This window comes from Amborella trichopoda, chromosome 2, assembly GCF_054954075.1.
Source record: "Amborella trichopoda isolate Santa Cruz 75 chromosome 2, AtrichopodaSantaCruz75HAP2 v2.0, whole genome shotgun sequence".
Taxonomy (NCBI): Eukaryota; Viridiplantae; Streptophyta; class Magnoliopsida; order Amborellales; family Amborellaceae; genus Amborella; species Amborella trichopoda.
The window spans coordinates 54,713,525-54,737,120 of NC_142337.1; the positions used below are offsets into that span (position 1 = coordinate 54,713,525).

At 36.6% G+C, this 23,596-nt stretch overlaps 1 protein-coding gene and 2 pseudogenes across 26 annotated transcripts; all 3 read left to right on the forward strand.

Annotated features, from left to right (window-relative positions):
* The first annotated feature begins 1,405 nt into the window (after nucleotides 1-1,405).
* LOC105420444 (putative pentatricopeptide repeat-containing protein At5g59200, chloroplastic pseudogene) lies at nucleotides 1,406-2,086 on the forward strand (annotated as a pseudogene).
* A 4,112-nt stretch (nucleotides 2,087-6,198) lies between these two features.
* LOC110007005 (uncharacterized) lies at nucleotides 6,199-23,514 on the forward strand. 25 transcript variants are annotated; one of them, XR_016049655.1, is made up of 8 exons: nucleotides 6,220-6,991; nucleotides 7,129-7,322; nucleotides 8,059-8,288; nucleotides 9,367-9,412; nucleotides 16,042-16,161; nucleotides 22,541-22,602; nucleotides 22,717-22,849; nucleotides 22,931-23,514. XR_016049655.1 is itself a non-coding variant. In XM_088858633.1 (8 exons), exons 5-8 carry the CDS (start codon nucleotides 16,062-16,064, stop codon nucleotides 23,051-23,053), a joined length of 390 nt encoding a protein of 129 aa, XP_088714759.1. In that variant the 5' UTR covers nucleotides 6,220-6,991; nucleotides 7,129-7,322; nucleotides 8,059-8,288; nucleotides 9,367-9,412; nucleotides 16,042-16,061; the 3' UTR covers nucleotides 23,054-23,514. The 25 variants fall into 25 exon arrangements, 7 of the variants coding, with proteins under 7 accessions (XP_088714759.1, XP_088714761.1, XP_088714758.1 ...); XR_016049654.1 differs by having other exon boundaries at nucleotides 16,094-16,147; XM_088858633.1 differs by having other exon boundaries at nucleotides 16,042-16,147; nucleotides 22,717-22,835.
* LOC148783360 (uncharacterized) lies at nucleotides 20,515-22,137 on the forward strand (annotated as a pseudogene). Its single transcript, XR_016049651.1, has one exon. The product of XR_016049651.1 is annotated as an uncharacterized LOC148783360 (transcript).
* Nucleotides 23,515-23,596: the final 82 nt, after the last annotated feature.

Below are 23,596 nucleotides of genomic sequence, written 5' to 3' on the forward strand. Positions count from 1 at the left end.
TTCTTGAAATTCCTTACCACCGCATGTATTCTAGATTCCCAGTCAGTAGCGGTTGCTAGAGTTGCCAATTTTGAGCATTTAATCTCCATGATCATACCCCTCCAAAATGTTCATGGATTTCAAAATTTTAGATAGAAAAAATATTTTGAAACAAGCTTTTTACTCGGTGGAATAAGTATACACCATGAGATCAAAGGCCCTCCCAAATTCAGAAACCATACTCATTTTGTCGATCCTAGTATATTTTTTTGGTAGTTCAACACAAACGGTTTCCAATAGCAATAAAACTCAAGACATAACGTTATGACCACTCGCCTTTAGCGAATTAATTGAAATAAAAGTTTACTTTAAATTTTAGTATGGCTTAAAAGTGCCGTGTGGCTTAAAAAGTTGAGTCCTATATGTAGGTCTTACTCAAATCCCACACACACCTGCGTGCTCAATTGAGCATCCATGCTCAAAATCACAAAGTTGCTGATTCTCTCTCTACAACCTGCTAAATGAAGAAGAGAGCCAAATAATGAAAATTTCAACCCATAAATCCATCAATCTTCTGTTCTACCAATTTAAAGCCTCCTATTTCCATATCCTCATCCCAAATCACTGCAACAATTCCCCCTCTGAACCTCCTCTAAACTTATCCCACCCTTTACTCTCTCTCTTAGAAAAATGTCCAAATATGAACCAACTACACCAAATCCATGCCCAAATCGTAACCACCGGTATATCAAACCAAGTCTTTGTCTCCAGCCGTTTGATTAAATTTTGTGTGGAGGCGCCAATGGGAAACCTCTCTCATGCCTCCCTCCTTTTTGCCCACACCAATTCCCCCGACACATACACATGGAACACTATGATCAAGGCATTTTCTCTCTCTTCCCACCCAGAACAAGCCATCTCTCTCTACCACCATATGCTTCTCTCTCTAGCTAACCCCAATGGCTACACTTTCTCTTTTGTTCTAAGCGCATGTGCAAATGGGTCATATCTACAAGAAGGCAAACAAATACATTGCCTTTTATATAAACATGGACTTGATTGTAGCATTCATTGTCTCACTAGCTTGATCTCCATGTACGCTAATTGTTTCTCTCTCAAGGATGCACACAGAGTGTTTGAAGAAATGCCCCAAAAGAATGAGGTCTCATGGGGTGCCATTATCGATGGGTATGTAAAATGTGGGCAATTCAACATAGCAACCCAGCTATTTAGTAAGATGAAGAATGAACAAGGCTTAGAACCTAATAATGCCACTTTAGTGAGCATCCTAAGTGGGTGCGCCCGAAAAGGAGACCTCAACCGGGGGAAGTGGGTTCACTCATATATAGAGAGAAGAGGCCTAACTCTCAATCTCACTCTAGGAACAAGCCTAGTTAACATGTATTTCAAATGTGGAAGCGTAGACATGGCTCTGGAGTCTTTCTCTCTCATGCCTGAAAAGAGCACGCCCTCTTGGAATTGCATGATCGGGGGACTAGGGAGGCACGGCCGCGCCCACGAGGCGCTCAGTCAGTTCCGGCAGATGGTTCGAGCTGGGTCGAGGCCTAACAATGTAACGTTTGTTAGTCTGTTGCATGGTTGTAGTCATGGTGGCCTAGTGGATGAGGGGCTCAAACAGTTTAGAGATATGAGAGAGGTTTATGGTATAGAGCCTGGTATTAAGCACTATGGGTGCATAATCGACCTCATGGCTCGAAATGGCAGGCTAAATGAGGCTGTAGAGGTGATTAGAGAGATGGAAATAAAACCTGATAGTGTGGTATGGGGTGCTTTGCTAGGTGCGTGTATGGTGCATGGAAATGTGGGGCTTGGTGAGGCGATGGGAGCACAGATGATGAAGAATTTGCCTTGGCATGATGGATGTTATGTGATGCTTTCGGATGTTTATGCGTCTAATGGACAGTGGGATGGGGTATTGGGAGTGAGGAGGATGATGGCTGATTTTGGTGTTAGGAAGGAGCCGGGTTGGAGCTTGGTAGTGAATGTTGCACAGAGAGATCACCACAAAGAGTGGCAATGCAAAATAAGTGAAGGGGATAAGGTGAGAGAGGGTATGAACACCACTGAGAGTCTCAATGTACTGTAAATGATGGAAGGCAGTGCGGTTACGGTGTTTATGGAAAAATATACCATTGTTTGGTTTTTTGTGGAAGTATGTTTATATGGAAAAATATACCATTGTTTGGTTTCTTGTGGAAGTATGTTTATATGAACGAACTCCCCCCATGTAATTAGACGTGGGTTCAAACCAATTGGCCAATTGACTACCAATTGATGTGAAAAAATGCATTGGGACGGATCGGGGTGAAAAAACTCTTGCATCTAATCTCATGGAAGAGTTTTTTCATGTGAAAATACTTTCACAAAAATATTTTCATGTATATCAAATGTGCCAACATATGTAATTGAATAAAGAGGTCATAGTTAGTTTTGGTCGTTGGATATGAAATTAAACTGTTTTAGGTGTGCCACTGAAATTCAAATTCTTTCATTTTGTGATGTACTTTAATTTTTAGAATTTTACATCTAATGTAAGAGTTAGCCAGTTTCAAATAGAGATAAGACTTAGATGATGATAATGATATCTAATCTAAGGGTTGAGCTAAGTATTATTGTTATTTTTACCAAAGAAGTTATCCTGCAATTTAGAATCTGCTCTTGTTTATTAAGATTTTTGCTCTTTGTGATGGAAAGATCGGTTCGGAACTTAAAATTCCAAATGGATTATTTTATAAATGAACCATTTCAGAACTTCGAGTTCCAAACTGTGCTTTTACCAAAGAGCGAAAAAAAACTGAAACAGGGAGTCCCTTCTCTTTCTTTTTGAGTGTTTTGAGTGAAGGGAGCTTTTTACCAAAAAAGAGAAAAAAGTGAAACAGGGATTCCCTTGTCTTTCTTTTGAGTGTTTAGAGTGAAGAATGGAGTTGGTAACCAACCTTCACTCATTTTTATGGTATTAAAAAGAGTATTATGCGTTACTGAGGGAGCATATTACAAACTGAGTCTCTCAAATGTGACTATTTAAATAAAAAGTCTAAATTTTTCTTTTCAAAATAATAATCCAATGATTCTGAAGTGGATCACTACTTTTTAAATGAAATATGCAGTTAATTTGAGGGAGCATGTGTAAAGTGTGGTCATGCAAGAGCACCCCATGAAAAAAATTCAACACGTAGAGAGAAAAAATGGCATGAGTGTGCCCCTTGGCCAGTTTCTCCTATAACTCACTCCTTTCGAAGTAAGATTTCATTGATTGGTCACTTGATAATAAAAACTTGGTTGCATCTAATGTCCAACACGACGTGCATTATTGCTTTTTGCCTAATAATGACATCTAAGAGTGATTTATGTACGGTTTATTAAAAAAAAATTTAATGTGAAATGCTCCATGATAGGTGGATAAGTCCATCAAATGTCTATTTTTATTTTTTTTTCAAAATTATCCCTCGGTCCGAAGATATTTTTGGACTGATTTTTTTTTTTTTTTCTAGTTTTTCATTAGTAGCACTGCCTTAAGAACGAAAAACTAAAATAAAAAAATTTTAAATTCGGATTTAGGATTCCATCATTAGACCGAAAGGCAATTTTGAAAAAAAAAAAAAAAAAGGCTGATCGACCTTCTTTGTAATTGTCACCTACAAATGGAACAATTTGTATTTTAGGAAAAATTTTGGTTCGTATGTAAATCATTGTAAAATAGATGTGGCTTTTGAAGAAATTAAAACCACTTTCATGTGTCTTAGTCCAAATAAGTTACCAGGATTTAATGGTTCCTCACCTAGGGGTGGCAACGGGTTGAGTCCAGCTGGACCCGGACGTGAATAGTATTCAGATTTGGGTTTTGGACCCAAACAAAATTTGGACCCATAACACTTGGACCCGAGGTTCGGTCTACTCGTCAGGTCCTGGGTTTGGTTGGGTCCATTGCCACCCTATAAACACCCACATATACCCACATTTCTTATTGTTTTACATAGTAAACATAAATTACTAAGAAATAAAAATATTGGCAATATTTATGAATACCCACTATAGGTTGGGTCCGGATCAAGTTCGGTTGGATCCGGATCCAGACCTAAATAGTATTCAGGTGCAAGTTTTAAACCCAAACCCGACTTTTTGAGTCCAAAATTTGGACCCATACCCGAATCCGAGGTCGGGTCTACTTGTTGTTCCCAAGTCTGGTCGGGTCCCTTGCTACCCCTATTGTACAAAAAATTAGCATATAATAGGCCCAAAAATTACTCAAGCTATAAAAACACTTTCAAGACACAAATCACCATGCAATCCCTCGCAAAACCTTCATCACACTAATCCGTAAGCAAAAAGCTTTCCCCTCAATGACCAACTTTAGACATATTAAACTTTTTGATGTCATCTATAGGGTGATTAACAAAATCATTGCTAAAATTATAATCGTTTCTTAGTCAGATCATCAGGGCTATTCAAGGTGTTTTCGTTGAAAATAGGAGTATCTTAAAGCAAGCTTTAATTGCGCATGAATTCATCTATGACATAGCTAAAAACAAAAAGGGGAGCTCCCTTTGCCTAAAAATTGACCTCCGCAAGGCTTTTAATAGGGTTGATAAACAATTATTGATAAATGAGTTTCAAATGTATGGATTTAGGGACAAATTCATTGATTGGATAAAAATGTGCATCACTACCCCCAAGTATTTTGTGGTCCTCAATGGTAAACCTTTCAGATATTTTGAAGGTATGATCCACTTCCTCATAATCATATAATGTTTTGTAAAGGGAAAAGTTTATATAAGTAAGTCTCTAAACAATCAAATTAAGGCACACCTTAAAAAGTTCACTAAAAGAGATTGTTTAGATGTTGAAAAACCCTCAATCGATCATCTCGACCTCAAGATGTATAGACATGAGAAAAAATAGATTTCAAGTGTTAGAAATAGTGCATCTTGTAATGTATTATGTAGCCGTCAATTTTCAAGATTTTCAAGTATTCATAGATCTGCTTGATCTACACTGTTTTTGAATATTTAAATTTTATAATTAGAGATAAATTTCAGATCATCATTCAGATTTATATTACTGAAACAACATATTTCAGCACTATTTGAATGCGCACCTTGCTTTAACTCAGCCTTATACATACCAGACCCTGCAGTAAATAAAATAAAACAAAGAGATGTCAGGTATTCTTAATTCAAAAGTCCTAAGTTTGTCATTATTCCAAGGAAAACTCACCCCCTAACATTTGCTAGCCCCTAATCGAAAAAACCATATCCAAACTTAGAGGTTTGAACCAAGAAACCCTAATCCATTCGAGATGACTTACCCTCATCAAATCATGTCTCAATTCAGTCACAAATCATTGGTATTCTACTTTCAAATCACCCTCAGTCACGATAAACACCCTATAGAAGCTACAAAGGAACCTCCTTTAGGGAACTAGAAAAACTAAAGACACCCAAAACCTTGTTACATGGAGTATTATTTGTAAACCTAAGGGCGGAGGTGGGCTGCATGAAAAAGTATTAAAGACATTAACAATCTCTCCACTAGCCAAAATTGGATGTGAATTGAGAAGCGGAAAACACTCCTTGTGGTTGGATTCGATGAGAAAAAAATAAAAATATTTGAGTCATCGTATGGGAGTCTCTAAAGTCAGTAGAAAAGACTTTTGGGCCTGGAACGTAATACATGAAACCCTCCCACTTCTGATGAGACATAATCGTCTGTCGGATCTTAGGTGACGAAAGATTCATTTGTGTCCCGAATAATAATGGAGACTTCACATCCCAAAGTAGAGATCAAGGGTTGAAGAACACTGCCGTAATGGCCATATGGAAAACACCGATTCACCCTACGGCCTCGTGGTTTTTCTGGTTAGTCTACCAAAAGGAGCTAGTGAGGAATGCTAAGATGGGGATTCCACTTGGGTGATATTTGCCATTTATATAAAGATCATAATGAAAGTCATCACCGCCTTTTTATTTCATACAAATTTGTAAGCAATATTACCAAAACAATATTGGGTAGGTTCGATACGGGCACTACAGCGGGCCCTGTTCTTCTATTACAGGGTGTTCGATGGGGCCACACTTTTATACTTCCTTTAGGCTATCGAATGTTGCTAAAACCAGACACCTCATCCTTTGGCAAGAGAAATATTGGATAACCCAAAGGCAAGGATTTGGAGACGTTAAGTGGTTTGATCTTGCTAACACCAGATACCTCATCCCTCAGTAACATGCATATAAAGTGTTGAAAATAACGGATAACCCAAAGGTGAGGATTTGTAAACGTTAGTCTATCCGATGTTGTTAACACCATAGTCAAAAAGACCTCGGCCTAAGTAATAAACCTGTCTGATGTTGAAAATATCAGACAACCTAAAGGCGAAAATTTGGAGATACCTCAACATCATCATGCATATAAAGTGTTGAAAATAACGGATAACCCAAAGGTGAGGATTTGTAAACGTTAGTCTATCCGATGTTGTTAACACCATAGTCAAAAAGACCTCGGCCTAGGTAATAAACCCGTCTGGTGTTGAAAATATCAGACAACTTAAAGGCGAAAATTTGGAGATACCTCAACATCATCAAAATGTCAATTAGCCCATAAGATGGGTGTGTTCGACATTACATTGAACGAGCTTTTAAAAAAAAAGAACAATGAATTCCCTTCTATCTTATGCCAGAGATGTCGGACAAGCGGCAATCAATCACATAATCCCTCAATCAATCATATAACCTTTCCACCCAAGTTCTCATCAAATGGTCAATAGTATGTGACCTCCCTGTGTGCCAGAAATTAAAAGTTTTCCATTTTTTCCATGGCGCTCGTGATATGTTGAGTATGCAGTGTTCTTTTATAAGTAAGTACATGAGAGGAAGAGAGAAAATATAAAAATTGATTTTACTGTTATATCTGGTATGGAGTGATGGTCCCTTGTTCTCCCTGGCTGCGGGACTACCCCAAACTTCAAACTGCTGCAACGATCCTCCTGAATATTCAGGTTGGTTAGTTTCTTTTATGGTACTAAGTGAAAGACGATTTCAATTTTCGTTCTTTGTAAAACGTCCTTTTCTTTTTTCTCTTTTGGATAATTTCTTAGTTTTAATTTCTGGGTTTTTGGGAAAATGGATGTTCAAGGTTGTTTGCGGACTCATTGGATCAATTGGTGCTCTCTATTCTGGTCAATTAATGGTGGGTACAATTGTGGGGTTGTTCGCTCTGGTTGCCATTGAGAGTGGAAGCCGCTCGCTTATATCAACTTACTTTGTGTTGCTGCCTTGTACGCTTCTTCTCGACGTAGCTTGGATCATTTTTTACTATTGGGAAACCAGGTGCCATTTCGATCCTTATTTAATTTACAGGGGAAAGTCTCAGAGGAAAAATGAGAAGAAAACTAAGGTTGTAATGAATCTTCAATTGTAGAGATGAATGGATACTAGACAGAAAACACATGTTTGGCTGCACATATGATCTTTTCTTTTTTTTTAAAAACTGCTCTGGCTGGGCTGAGATTATGGATTTTGCTTGACTGACATTTTGTGCTTTATGATTCTGGGGTTTAATCATTTGGGTTTTATGATTTGGAGATGATTTTTATATGTATTAATTTTGGGGCTGTTTTTATGTCGTTGTTTGTGAAAAAAGTTCCATGAATTATGCTATACAAACTTGTGGCTTGCCAATGCCCATAATCCTTTGGATGTAGGGAATTTCCAGAAAATTAGGTTGGCCCTAGTAATTTTGAACAATCTTAGGTAGTTTTACGGGTTTTGAAACTGAAGTATTTATTGGCAGTATCATACTAGCTTGAGAATTATAGGATTCTGAAGTATTTGTTTGAAAAGGAGGAGATTGAATCAGTTAGTCTTTAGTCATATCCTTTCTAAACATGTAGAGATTTGCTTCTCTTAATGACAGCACATGGCTAGGGGTCAAATGATATATAGACGAAAGAAGATTCAAATACATTTGGCCCATGATTGTCGACTTTTTCTTTTTTCTTTTTTTATATAAGTTGATTAAGTGAATCGGATTTTGTCTCTGACATTTTATTGTCCTTTTCATTAGGCAATATGACCCTGTGAATTTTGGGGAGCAGTCTTCCATTTCGGTGAAGGTTGAGTTTTGGATGCAAATTTCAGGCTTTTTGGTTCGATGCTTATCACTCCTCCCATGGTTTCATATATATATGCTGAGAGAATCATCCCAATCAAGTGGTATTCGATCCTCCCGATTTTGAGAGTAGGATTGGGCTCTGCAGGCCGTCTTTAGGATGACGAACATCTACCAATGCTGGGGTAATCTTTGGTTGCTTCATTTTTCATTTCTTACTTCAAATGCTAAATTGTCTACTTATTTTATATTCAATTTGTCCAAATCTTTCAGACTGGGTATCCACATAACGTTACATCTTCACATTCACTTATCCTTATACTTGCAATTAATTGGAACCATGCATTGGTTTGAATGGGTTAGTTATGTATATGTAATTTTATCTTTATCCCCTTTTGGAATGGGATTTTTTGATCCACATGAGAAGATGTATCTAAAATTGGATACTGCTTTATTTGTTTTCTTGTTGAAGGGTTATTTGCTTCATTTTTTTCAAAGTTTTGTTATGCAAGATGTATTAAATCTATTTGTTAACATATTATTACTTTTTTATTGCATCATCATATTATTTTCTCCTCACATATCCCTGTATGGTTAGAGATGTTGGTGCATTTCTTTAGTACCCTTGTGAGTATCCATATATTATTGGCCAGTATTGTTGAAATTAATCCTGTTGACATCTCGATTGATTTTGATTACAGCAGGGACAAAGGACTTCTATTTTTTTTTCTTCTATAGTTTTACATAGCACAGTCAATTGTTCAAGTTACCACCATGAATGATTTTGCATACCTTAAGTTGATTCTATATTTATCTTTATACAGTAACTTGTATATTATGAAGATCTTATCATTCCTTTAATGTTTGAATAGGGTCATGTGCCACATGCATGTCCTCAGTCGTGCAAAAAATAATTTGTGTGGTTACTATAAATTAAGGTGCTTTGGATGTGTTTTACACTTCCCCATTTTATTGTATTATCTTTTGTTTTCTCATCATGTTTACCTTTTGGTGAAATGAACTTGATAGTGGACCAACTTATTCGTTATATGCATACTTGCATCCTTGCATGCATGCCACATTCCTATATACATGTGATGCCTTTTCATGAGTATTCAAGAGTAACCTTTCATTCTGCTGAGAATAGATTATTCTATGATGTCAAAATCAATAATAAGCTGCTTAGGATATTTGTTATCACCCTTCTACTGGTTGCCTGCTCTAACCGGTCATGTTTGCTTGTTTGCTGACATGTATATGCAGATCATTCTGTCATACAAAGGTGGCAATGAATTGATTTATTCAATATGTATGTATTCATACATTTACACATGCAAATATACATCGACACATAACACATGGTAGATGCTAACACTACTAAGAGCATTGGAAAACCAACTACATCTGGACATGATTGCTAAAATAAACCATTTAATTTCTGCCGTTTTTTGTTAAGCTTCATAATGGTATTCCAACTGATTTCCATGATATTCTTCCTTGGAGGGTCACATGTGCTGCAGTGCTAAGTCTTTTCCATGCTTTAAACTATAACCTTCAACACTCTTTTTGCGCTAAACATACCACGTGTGCAAAGAACTTGAGCCTGGTCAGAGAAGGAGCTGTCATAAGAAACAAAACTCCACATGAAATGCTTGATATTGGAATGACTTATGATGAGATCTGAACAAAACAGATGACTCTAGGTAGAAGTTTATAGTGGAAGTTAGTTGCGTGTAGTTGTGTACCAAGTTGAAATTAAAGTGGAGATGAAAACAGTTTGGTAGGATCTAAAGAGAGAAAAGAGAGGAAAAAATTAGAGATGATGAAGGAGGGAGAGAAAGTGAGAGACTTGTGAGAGATAAAGAGATAAAGAAGGAAAGAGAGGGCGTAGTGGTCACTTGTGACCTCTACCCCTAGTATAACATTAAGTAATAATCTTAATTATAACTTATGGATAATACTACCCTTATTTAGATACACAAGACAAATAAGGACTAAACAAAAGATAAAGGATAGTTCTATCCATCAAATACAATAAAGCTTATTCCTTTTATTTCCAACACTCCCCCTCAAGCTGGCGCATACATAGCAATCATGCCCAACTTGCTTGTAATATCATGTAATCTGTCCCATCCAACGGCTTTGGTGAAGATATCTGTAAGTTGATATTTAGACTTCACATAAGGAGTCTGAATGATCTTGGCAGCAACCTGCTTTTTGATAAAGTGACCTCGACTTTAACGTGTTTAGTCCTTTCATGAAAACAAGATTTTTTGCAATACGAATGACTACTTCATTGGGACAATATAGAGTCATGGGAAGCTTAACTCTAACACCCAAATTAAAAAGGACACTTTTGATCCATATTACTTCGCATGTATCATGAGCCATTGCTCTGTGTTCTGCTTCAGCACTTGATCTTGTTACAAGAAGTATTATGCTTCAGCTCTTTATCTTGCCACCACCTTCTGCTTCTTGCTTTTCCAAGTAGCCAGGTTACCTAAAACGAGTTGTGGATCTTGTATTAGTTTGGCAACCAGCCCAATCAGCATTTGTGTAAACTGCAACATGATGATGTCCTTGATTTGAGATAAATATCCCTTTCCTTGGTGCAGACTTGAGATATCTTAATATTTTGTACACAACATCTAGGTGGAGTTTCCATGGTGCATGCTTGAATTGACTGACCACGCTAACCACATAAGAAATTCTGATCGAGTGATTGTGAGATATATAATCTTGCCCACTATTTGTTAATACTGATTAGGATCTTTGAGTAGCTCTCCTCTTTCTCCATGAAGTTTATGATTGATTTTTATAGGAGTATTTGCAGGTCTAGATCCCAACATCCCCGTTTGTTGTAACAAATCCAACACATTTTCTCCTGGAGATGACGATCCCTTTCTTTAATCTCGCCACTTAAATTCTCAAAAAATACTTAAGGGGTCCTAAATTTTTGATATCAAACACCTTACTTAAATAAGATTTAAGATCCTCAATGCTCTTCACATTATCCCCTATCACAATAATAACATCAACATACACAATAAGGGCAGTAATTCCAGCAGTATCCTTCTTCACAAAGAGTTTATGATCAGTTTGACTGCTTTCGAACCCAAATTTCAGTTGTGCCTCTTTGAATTTTTTAAACCATGCTCTATGAGACTGTTTAAGTCCATATATTGCCTTCTTTAACTTGCAAACCTTTCTTATCTCCCCCTTAATCTGAAAACCAGGACGCATGGCCATATGGGTTTCTTCTTTGATGTCTCCATGTAAAAATGCATTCTTAACATCTAGCTGATGGATAGGCCACAATTTATTTGCAGCTAGTAAAACAATGATCCTCATAGTGTTCGCCTTGGCCATAGGCACGAAAGTGTCTTGGTAGTCTATACGAGGAGTTAGTGTGAAACCTTTTGCAACCAATCTTGCTTTGTACCTTTCAATGGTACCATCAACTTTGTATTTTATAGTAAATATTCATTGACATTCTACGACCTTCTTCCCTTTAGGAAGGTTAGTGATTTCTCATATATTATTCCACTCAACTGCTCGCATCTCATCACCCATGACAGCTTTCCATTGAGGTTGTGAAAGTGCTTATGTAACACTGGAAGGTATTGTAACATAAGATAGAGTAGATATGAAGGCACAATAAAAAGGGGGACACAAAATTGTAGGATATGAAGTTTCCTATTGGATGCTGAGTGCAAGAACGTGTACCCTTGTGCATAGCAATAGGTAAGTCCAAATTAAGATTCTCTGAGAGGGTGAAAGAGTTACCTAGGTTAGGGATAATTTCTAATTGCGGATTAATATTCAAGGTATGGTCCCTTAGTACTTAGGGTTGCACCATTTTCTTCCTCATGGTATAAGTCTTCAACTTCTTTGAATCCGCACCATTTCTTTAAGATAAACCACTCTCTTCAGATAAAAGTGGTGTGGGAATAGGAAAGGGAACAACTGATTTACTCTCTTTCCTAAACTGTAATTTATTCTCCCCCTAAAGAGAGCACTCATGACCTATAGAGGAGAATTATGGAACAGATTCAAAGAAGGTGATATCCATAGAGATTTACGGACCTTGGTAATAGAATTATAATACTTGTACCCCTTTTGATGAGATGGATACCCCATAAAAATACATTTGGCAGCTTTAGCATCAAGCTTATCCCTCTTTGGGCCAAGGATGTGGATAAAACATACACAACCAAACACCATGAGAGGTACAGGGAACATGGGTGAGTTGGGATGAATAATTTTAGCAGGAGATTTTCCCTCAAGAACATGAGAGGGCATGCGGTTTATTAAAAAGGCTGCAGTGAGAACTGCTTCCGACCAAAAAAAAATTTGGAACTTTCATTCCCAGTAAAAGAGCTCAGGTGACTTCCAATAAGTGTCTGTTTTTCTTTCAGTTGTACCATTCTGCTGAGGTGTGTATGGACACGTTGTTTGGAAGTCAATCCCTTGATCAAAAAGATAACCTTTGAGTTTGTTTAACACATACTCAACCCTACTGTCAGACCACAAGACTTATTGTGCAGCATATTGAGTTTTAACCATTTTGTAATAGACTTGGAATATATTAGCAACTTCAGCTTTGTGTCTCCTTAGATAGATAGTTGTAAATCTAGAACAATCATCAACAAATCTAGCAAAGAAATGAAATCCGAACATAGATGCAACTAGTGAAGGACCCCACACATTAGAGTGTATAAGAGAGAAAGGAACATCACTCTTTTTATTGATATTGATAGGAAATGAAGTTCTACAATGTTTTGACAACCCACAAATGTCACATTGCATTTGAACTTGACCTAGAGACTCAAACAATTTAAGAACTAAAGAATGCAAAGTAAAAAACGATGCATGACTAAGTCTATGTGCCAAAAATACACCCTTTATTTATTATGATGTACATTCACGAACTTGGGGAGATGCTAAGGCTACCCACCCTCAATGTGCAATGAAGACAGGAACATCAGGAGTCTCTCAAACGTACAACCCTTAATTTTCAAGACCATGCTCAAATGTCTTCCCCGTCATCAGGTCCTCGGATACACAATGAGAAGGGAAAAGGTTATACTGCAATTTAGGGTCATTGTGTGATTACTAATTGACAAGAGTGGAAAGATTGGGAACACATAAGTTGGATGACAAGTTAAAAGGAGTAACATGTATGGTTCCCTTTCCCTCGATTGGAGTAAAAGAACTATTTGCTATTTTATCTTATTTATTACTAGAACAAGGGGAACAAGAGGAGAAAAAAATCAGCCATACCAGTCATATGTTCAGTGCTCCAAAATCAATATTCCAAGGGGCTTTAGCTATTTCCAGAGATATGATGCGTTGATGCAAATATACCTGATTGTGCAATGTGAGACTTAGGAGGAGGAAGGGTCTCGAATGGAAGCCTGTTGCTTGAGATCCAGGAGCTCTCTTTTAAGAATAGTCAGCAACACTTCTTGAGGTTCAAAAGAGATGATATCTTGCTGCCCTTGAGTAACTGGGGTAGTACTTTCACTGACTGTTGCTGAATTTGCCCTTGGAAAGTTTTATCTTAGGTGTTTAACTAGATCCCAACATGTTTCCCTTGTGTGTCGAATCTTCTCACAGTGGGTGTACTTCAATTTGTCCTTCTCATAAGATGTGGGGTTTCCACAGCCACGTCCACATCCACCACCTCAGCCTCCAACACAGCTCCCAAATCGTTCTCCATCTCAATTCCATTGAAACTTATGAATAGGGTGGATCTTTCAGTTTCACCTATAGACACTGCCATTACCTTACACCGAGTTTCTTCATGCTAAAGAAGAGAAAAAACAATAGCAAATGATGGCAAAGTCTCGCTATTGATTGCCTAATTGTTTCATCCTCTTCATTAACTCCCCACAAAAGATAAAAAATCTTTTTTTGTTCTAGTCTCTCTCTGTTCCTTTGCGCAAGAAGAACACTATATGGGATTATACTGGCTTAATTCATCCCAAAGACCATGTAGATGAGCAGTGATAAATCACCTTGTTTAAAATCATTGATTTGCTGCTCTAATTCATTGCAATATTTTTCTTTTGGAAATAGGAGTCAGAGACTACCTCCCATACTTCCTTAGAGGTATTACAGTTCATAAAGGATCAATTCATATTAGGCTGCATTGAAAATAATATCCAATTCATAATAGCCATATCTTTAGCCTCCTAGTCTGCATATTTAGCATCCTTCTAGTTAGGTTTTCCTACACAGCCGTCAATGTATCCCAGTTTTTCTTTCCTCCCAAAATAGTTTAACTGACTTGATCCATTCTAAATAGTTTGTTCCATCAAACCTGACTGTGGTGATTTGGGGTTCAGATGACTGTACTAAACATCCTGTTATACCCTCATATTTTAATCAACAAATGTGATCAACTTACACCCTTTAATCTCTTCAAATAAAAGGTATTATAGATCTGGTTACACTCTCAGATCTGATCACTCCCTTTTTTCCAGAAAAACATAAAAAAAAATGCTAATAGTATACGAATCCTAAAAAAAAATTTCAGAATCATAAAAAAATTCACCTTCATTGCCACAGTAACTGCGGAAGAAAATTTAGGTTTTTAGGGCATGATGACGTTATCTAACTCAAAGGATGACATCAGCCCTAAACACAGTTTGTGCACACCTTTTTTTTGAAGATTGATCCTCTTTTTTTTCTCTTCTAGCTCTGATACCATGTTGAAATCAAAGTAGAGATGTAAACAGTTTGGTAGGATCTAGAGAGAGAAAGAGGAAAGAAAATAAAGATGGAGGGAGAAAGAGAGGTGTGTGGGAGACATAGAGATAGAGAGGGAAAGAGAGTGGTGTATTGGTCACTAGTGACCCCTACCCCTCTTATAGCATTAAAGAATAACCCTTACCATAATTACAACATAAGACAAATAAGGACTAAACAAAAAATAAATGACAGTTATATCCATCAAATACAATAAAACTTATTCCTTTTATTTCCAACATACCATTCTTATAAATCAACATTGAATGATTTGTATTTCATTGTTTACGACAAGGAATGTGCTGGTTTAAATAGTACTTGACTTCCATGACATTCTTCCTCGAGGAAGCACTACATATGCTAAAGTGCTAAGTCTCTTCAATGCTTTAAACTTTCTCTATCACTGCTGACTTTTGGTCTAAATGTGCCACAAGTCCATACAAAGAACCCCATGAAATACTTGCCATTAGACTAATTAGCATGCTGAAGTCTGCACAAACATATGAATCTAGGTAGAAGTTGATCGTGAAAGTTGTATGTACTATTGTTATAATCAAGCAACAGCGAATGTGTTCTAGCATCGCATTGGGATAACTAGTATCTTGTAATTCAAATTGGGGATAACGTTTTGCAATTTTATCTTATTGAAATCATCTTTCAACATGGTACAGTGGTCGTTACTCAAAATTATGACCCATATGGTGTTTGTTTTCGAGTTTAACTTTACCATCAGTATCAGATTTGTCAAACTTTGTTGGTTGTAATGTATATTTTTGTTTGTGGAGGAAAATTATTAATATTTGAATTTTTTTCTAGTCAACTGATGAAGATCAAATATGCAACTTTTAATGCTCGATTAAGTGTTCCATCAAGTTTAGATTTGAGTTTATTTTTGGACTTCTTCCATCCAAAATTGCTTTCTGTGATGAAACCTGATCTGGAATAGATCAGCCACACTTACTTCTGAGTTAGGATTTTATTTTGTTTTTCACCTTGTGTTTTGCGTAACTTAGTTGACTATAGATTTAGATTTCAGTTTTCATATGTTTAAAGTTAGCCTTGCTTTGGAATTGAGTTATTTTAGCACCTAGCTACGATCGTAAAAAGGGGGCCACTACCTTTTAAAATAACCTGTATGATCAGTACGCCTTTTTAAACACTGATCTGCCTTGTTTGGTACTGTAGGAACAGTAACATTCTGAATTATGGCTCTTGACACCAGCTTCCTGTGCTGCAGTTTGACCTTCATGTGTTGGGGGAACTCGAAGGATATCCCATTACTCAAAAGGAAGTGAGCATTTTTAGGTTCTCCTTTCCTCCACCATGCTTCTTTCTAATTGGTCATGGTTTCCTTTTCTTCTTCAAATTTTTTTATTTTCCTTCTTTATGTTTGCATATTCCTGGATCCTTGGTTGCTAAGATTGTATGATTAATTTAAAAACAGAATAGGGATCCAAATCAGTCTTCATTGGATCAATCTGGATCGCCCATTCCAATCAGGATCGCCTAATTCAAGGTGATCCTGATGAAAATGGTGAAAAAATAAAAAGAACACAGATTTTCGTCTGATTTAAATCTGATTTGAAGCAAAAAGATTCTAAAGTAAAGTAAGAACGGAAGCTTAGGATGGATGAAGCTCTTTACTCCTCATTTCTCGTTCTTTCTCCTTTCATTTTTTGAATTCGGATTCAGTCTACACTCTACCCTATAGTAGCAAATATAAAGCTTGCTTGCAAACTGACTGTACTTCCCCTTCTTGGTCACTAGCTTGTTTTTCTCTACGATTTAGATTCAGTCGAACTCCCAGCATACGAAGAATTTAAATTAAAGAGATTCAAATGTTAACTTTGAACCTATTCAAAGTTAGCACTGATTTCAAAGAAAAAAAAATATTCAAAGTCAGCATTTAAAAAATATAGATTAGTATTATCTGATTTTATAAAGGACAAAGTTTATATAGAGCCAAGGTTCTAAACAATCAAATTAGAACGCATCTCAAAAATTTCACTAGAAGTGGTGTTTTGATGGCCAAATATCCTCAAATTGATCATCTCGACATCAAGATGCATGGACATGAGAAAAAAATGGACTTCAAGTTTTGGAAATAGTGCATTTTTGGACCATCAATTTTCAAGTTTTCATAGATCTGCTCGATCTACACTATTTTTTAAGCTTTAAATTTATAATTAGAGATGAAAATATAGTTTAAAGCTATCACAAAGATTTCCAGTATTGAAACCACATTTCTTGACACTATTTGAAGGTGCACTCTACGTTGATTGTTTAGAGCCTTGGCTCTATACAAACCGCACCTTTTTATAAATCCTCTTAATCTGGAATGAATTCGTTTATCAAAACTTGTTTATCCACGTCCTTTCTCTCTATCAATTTCCTCTCCACTTCTCTCTCTCTCTCCCTTAAAGATAGGAGTTTTTGTATTTAAAAGTTGCCCCACATCTACTCTGAAGATAGTGTCCGTCCTTATTCTTGTGACACATTTCCATCCTTTTACTGTGACTTGATAATGTAATATAGATATAGATATCTTGTAGAGGGCTTAGAGACATATTCGAAAGAGTTTCATCAATTTTGGTTGAGCAATGAGGAACAAAATGAGGGAAAGGTGTATTGGGCTTTTTACATATAAAAAATGTCCCAAAAAAGAAAAATCATAATTAAATTTCGTGGAATTGCCTTCTCTGACTGAATCTGCGATTCCTATTTTTTCTCTGATAGTTGTCCAATTCTTTGACAAAACTAGGTGATCTATTTTAAAGGACCTATAACTAATTCCATAAGAGAATTGGGCTGGTCACCTAACAAATCCGATCCATATCAGTTGATTCTGTTATGGATTGCTGTTTTTTAAAACATTGCATTGTACTGAAGAAAGTTCTTGTTGGATCTGTAATATTTACTTTTTGTGTTGCTTTTGACCTTAATTTTTTATTTTATTTTTTGTTTCTTGTTTTTGAACGTTATTTTGCCACTTCACTCGATACTCTACTATTTGCAATATAGTGCCATCATCTTAACTATAAAGCTTTGGACTTGGGGTTGCTACTTCAATTGATTTGCCTATTGGGTTCTATTCTTCAACATATACATCCATTTCCCTTTCTTTGATTTCTTTGTAAAATGCTTATTCTTCTTTCGTCTTTATCCATTGCATTGTTAATTTTTCTTTACATTTGAATTTTGACCTAGTATTTGGTGTTTCCAATGTGGATCTTGATTGATCTTAGGTTTGGCCTCTTAATTGTAATCGGAAAGAATTGTTTATACAGTTACACTCTGTATTTTGGTTATTGGATTGGTTAGGTTTAATTTATCAAGCTATCCTTCTGTTATCCCTTGTCAGCATTAATAAACTGCCTTCTTGCCCTATGACTTGCTCTTTTGTGATCTCCCAGAAAAGTCAAGTGATTTAGAAACAATGTGGATTCTGAGTTCTGTGGATGTCAGATTATCTGTTTCATGAGCCATTTCATACTTCATTGTAAACAAATCTCAGATCATTATTATCAAATAATGGAAGCATCCTTTCCAATCGGGCTGCTGTTAATTTTTTACCTACATTATTTACTTAGTTTTTGTTGTCATGGTCTGCTGAGTTTCCAGTGCGTGCTAGCTTTCTGTTGTGGGACTATTGATTTTAAGCAAATCCGTATTGTCTAAATCAGTGTTTGCAAAATCGAACCAAAACGATTAACCGAACATGGGCCTAGAAGCAGTTTAACCGGCCTAACCGGTAAATCGCCCGATTCAACCGCTCTAACCGGGCAAGTTCCGGGCGGTCAAAAAAGTGTTGAAAAAAAATAAAAACAATACAAAAAAAATCTACTAAAATATGAAAAGCATGTAAAGAATGATTAAAACAAAACACATGCTAATGAAGTTAAAAATTAATGAAAAAAATGGATTTTAACCCATTTTATTTTTTCAAGGTCTATTTTTAAAATTTTCTAAAAAGATGGGAAAATTGAAAGTGAGTCTTAATGACCAAAACAATTTTTAATCTTTACCATAATGTAAAGAATATTTAAAAATGCATTACAAATCAAATTCTTTATTCTTGAGAATTTATATACATTATTATTATTATTATTATTTAAAATACCGGTTGATCACCCTAACCGCCCAAAACCTGAACCTGCCACTGGCCGCCGGTTCCGATCTAACTGGGCGGTTAGCGGTTAGATCGGGCGATTTTGTGAGCAATGGTCTAAATATAGTAGGACTTCATTGTCTTGTGCTCCTTAAATAATATTTCGTGACCATACAAAATTCACATGCCAGTGCTCCAGTTATGAGACTTTGTCAGATTAGAAGGCCTGTCATTTATTAAATATTCTAGTGAAGAAATGAATTTTGACTTAGTTTCTTTTTTGCATGGACATAATTCTATCAACAACCCATTCCTTTGTCATTTAAATCTATTTTAATTGCCCTAGATGTTGACTTCTTGAAAATCTTTATGTTTAGTCATGCATGCTTCCTCTGTAACTGTCTTCACCAGAATTCCTTTTCTTAGGCCTACTGGAAATAAGAGCACATCATAGTCTAATGAGAGAGAAGCTTTTCTTTTGGTACAGAGAGACAGGGGTTGGGGGGGGAGAGAGAAGCCTTTCTTTTGGTACAGAGAGACAGGGGTTGGGGGGGGGGGGGGGGGGGGGCGGCGGGGTGCGAAGATAGGTTTTCAGAAATAAAATTACTTTATCTTCCCCTCAAACATGAGAAGAACAAAGTCACTGATTCTTGTGAAAAAGCAAAAGAGCGACTGCATCAGTGGTTTCACTTATCAATGGTCAATCAAAGTCAATGGAAGTGTTGAGAGGGCGGATTGTAGGTAAATGGTCCAAGGCATAATGTAAGCTGATGCATTAGTAAAATTTCATACATCTGCATCAAATTTAAAGCAGATGAAAGAGCTGGTGTTAATGCACAAACAAAACTATAAGTGGCTCTTGCTTGCAACTTGCTTAGTTGTCTTTGGCTCCTCATATTATGTTCATTTTTCTCAACCTGTTCATGCGGCAGTATTGACGAAGTAGATCTTCCAGTGGGTATATTTTCTTTTCAAGTTGAACCTTGCCTAATTTTTTCTACTGTCCACAAAAAGGGTTACACTCTAAATTTCAAGAGAGGGATAATCATATTTATGTGGATTAAGCTATTGATGATGGTCTTTTTTATTGGAATACGTGTATATCCAGATTGATCTTGCACCATATAGTGGTTCCATAAAACTTATTATTTGGCTGAATTAGTAAAACTTATTATTTGGCTGAAGTAGTTTGGAAAGTGAAAATTTTCATTAACAATTTTGTTTTATGGAAAAATTTAATCAAGACCTTTATCATTATACATATGGCTCATACATCTGTAGCAGGTTAACTTTGAATACCATGATGAGCTCAAAGGTGTCTTGTTAAGTGTTAGTTACCTTCACTGAATAGTGTGCCTGCACGACCCTCAGTGATTTAAAAAGCGGACCGCCCAGCGCCTAGGCGGTACGGAGCCCGCCTAGGCAACCTAGTGGCCTATCTGGGGGCGGAAATCTATTTTGGTGGGGGCAAATTTGGTTATTTTTCTTTTTTTTAAGGCCTAAAATTTAGGCTTCTAGGTTCATTTGAAACCTAAACCTTGTTTGAGCCAAATTTAGAGAGAGAAAGCCACAAAAAATTAGATTGTGATGAATTTTTCAAGATCGAAGGGTTACTCAAAGTTGACCAAAATTGATCAAAACATCACCCATTAGTACTATATTTACTTTTTGATGCTTTGCAAAGTTATTAGGGAGTCTTTTAGAAGATTTTGAGCATTTAGAAACATCTTTGAGGTGAAAGTTTGAAGATTGAGCAATCAAACTCAGTTACTGAAAGTAAGTGATTTTTTTTATTACTTTAGCCTTTAGTAGTTTGCATTATTTCTTGGATGTCTTCTTCGGGATCTAATAGGAGTGGTGATCTCGATTGGAATACGGTTATAACCCAGATCCTAATGATAAAAATTACATAAGATGCAATTTTTGTGAAAATGATACAAAAGGGGGCATAAATCGGTTCAAGAAACATCTTACCGGTATTAGGGGGGATGTTGCCCCATGTAAAAAGACTCTTGATGCTGTTAAAGAGAAAATAAAGAATTTTATGAACTTGGTGAAAATAAAAAAGATGAGAGATTTCCCTCTATAGCAGATATTAGGTCTGGGGTTCGAGTCAATTTTGATGATGATGATAGTGATGAGGAAGGATTGGGGATGGATGTCAAGAGGTTGAGCAATCCATTATTAGGGGAAAGGGGAAGTGAGTTATAATTGCTTCTGGTTCTGGGACTAAGAAGCCTCGGGTTAGAGGCCTTATGGATAGTTTCTTACCTCGACCTGACCTTGAGATTGCAGGAGAGATACCTGACCTTGAGATTGCAGGAGAGAAAACAAAAAAGTAAACCACCATGGAAAATAGAATCAAGAAGGAAGAGAGAGATAGAGCTGCGTATTATTTAGCTACATGGTTTTATGAGGTGGGTATTCCTTTCAATACCGCTCGCTTGAGCAGCTTTTATGCTGCAGTAGAGGCAATTGGCCAATTTGGCCATGGGATGAAACCCCCAACCCCATATGAGCTGTCAGAGCCTTTTTTAAAGAAGGCGGCGAATGTCACGAAGGAAGTTGTAGAACTTAAGAAAGATGCATGGACTCAGTATCGGGTTTCTCTTATGACTGATGCTTGGAGTGATAGGAAGAGAAGAAGTTAAATGAATTTGCTTGTGAATTGTCAAGTAGGGACTGTTTTTTTGAGGTCTATTGATGCCTTTGATGATATTCATGATGCTCATTACATATTTGAAGTGATAGCTAAGGGAATCAAGGAGGTTGGGGAGCATCTTGTTGTGCAGGTTGTCATAGACAATGTTGCTCCTAATGTTGCTGCATCTAATTTGTTGCGCATAACTTATCCTAGAATCTTTTGGACACCATGTGCAACACATTGTACAGATCTTATGCTTGAGGCTCTTGGCTATTTAATCAAGATATCAGGTGTAGTGAAGAAGGCCAAGTATGTTACGAATTTCATTTATAGCCACCATATCACCCTCACCATGATGCGTACCTTTACAAAGAAGAAAGAGATTGTAAGGCCCGGGGTCTCAAGACTTGCGACTTGGTACTTATGCCTAGATAGCATACATTCGATGAGAGTGCAGTTGAGGCAATGTTTACCTCGGATGAGTGGAGAGCATGCAAGTGGTCTAAGGCTCAGGTTGGGAAGAAGGTGAGAGATATTATACTTTCTAAGGCTTTTTGGTGAGGGGTGAAGGACGCTCTTAAAGTATTTTTTCAGCTTATCAAAGTCCTTCGCATGGTTGATAGTGACAAGATTTCTATGGGCTATATATATGATGCTATGGAGAAATGCAAAAGAGAGATAGCCCAAAATTTCAATAATGAAGAAACCCACTACAAGCCTGTTTGGGAGATTATTGATGATAAGTGGGATAAGCAGCTACATCGGTCATTGCATGCAGCTGGTTATTTTTTAAACCCAGCTTTGTTTTATATTGACAAGGATATACAAACAAATGACACAATTATGGATGGATTTAATAAGTGTGTAGAGGTGCTAGTCCCTGATCTTGAAATGCATGACATTATATGCCCTGATGAGCTGACAAATTACAGGTGCTCATTAAAGTCTTTTGGGAGTCCAATGGCGATGCGGCAAATGATCACAATTAATCCAGGTATTAAATATTATTATATTAATAATATTCTTAAGTTTATCTTTATCAAGTTTAACTGTTCAAGTAATCAAGTATTTCTACTATTTATTTATGATTTTTTTAATTTCTTTGCAGCCCATTGGTGGAGCCAACATGGGCGTAATTCTCCAAATTTACAAAAGTTGGCCATTCGAATCTTAAATATAACCACTTCTTCATCCGATTGTGAGCACAATTGTAGTACTTTTGAAGGGGTAAAGCTATGAAGGTAATTTGTATAATTTTATAAATAATACATGAACCATAGATATTAGATTTTAATTAGTTCACTTTCATTTTATTTTGTTAGGTTCATACAAAGAAAAGGAACAAGCTTGAATCAAAGAAGCTCAATGACCTTGTCTATGTCAAGTACAATCGATTCTTGAAGGACAAATTTGCTAAGAGAGATAATAGAGACCCCATCAGATAAAAAAATATGGACAATGCTATGGAATGGTTAGTTGATGATGATGAGGTCGAGGGGTATGAAAGATTGACATGGGACCTGGTCATGGATGCTTCAGGGACATCAACTGACCCTCCTAGGGCAACTAGAGCTTCTGCATAGAGAACAAGGGTGGAGGAAGAGGAGGAAGAAGAGGCAGATTCACAAGAGCAGAGGAAGACGAGTCGCAATCTGTCGAGGAGGGTGATGACTCCGATGAATATGATGCCAATGCAGCTGACCCAAGATTTTCTAATGATGAATGAATGGTGATTGTTGAATAATTATTAAACTTTGTTATTTTGAAGTTTGAACTTTGATTGAAGTATTGTGTATTGAACATTTGAACTATTGAAGATTCTTTTGAGTCTTCAAGTGTTACTTTCATTGTTTATAATTTGGTTGGTTGGCATATTTTAAGTTTTAATTGGATATGGATTATGGAGTATGAACTGACTTATGGATTATGGATTTACGGTTATGCTTATGGAATGTGTGCTAAATGCTAATATGTAGTATAATTTGAAT

Coding starts and splice junctions, on each gene's coding strand:
- LOC110007005 (XM_088858631.1), top strand. CDS start 22,221: ATGGTTGATAGTGACAAGATTTCTATGGGCTATATATATGATGCTATG. Junction 22,603..22,716: donor AATGATCACAATTAATCCAG/GTATTAAATATT, acceptor ATTTCTTTGCAG/CCCATTGGTGGAGCCAACAT. Junction 22,836..22,930: donor ATTGTAGTACTTTTGAAGGG/GTAAAGCTATGA, acceptor TTATTTTGTTAG/GTTCATACAAAGAAAAGGAA.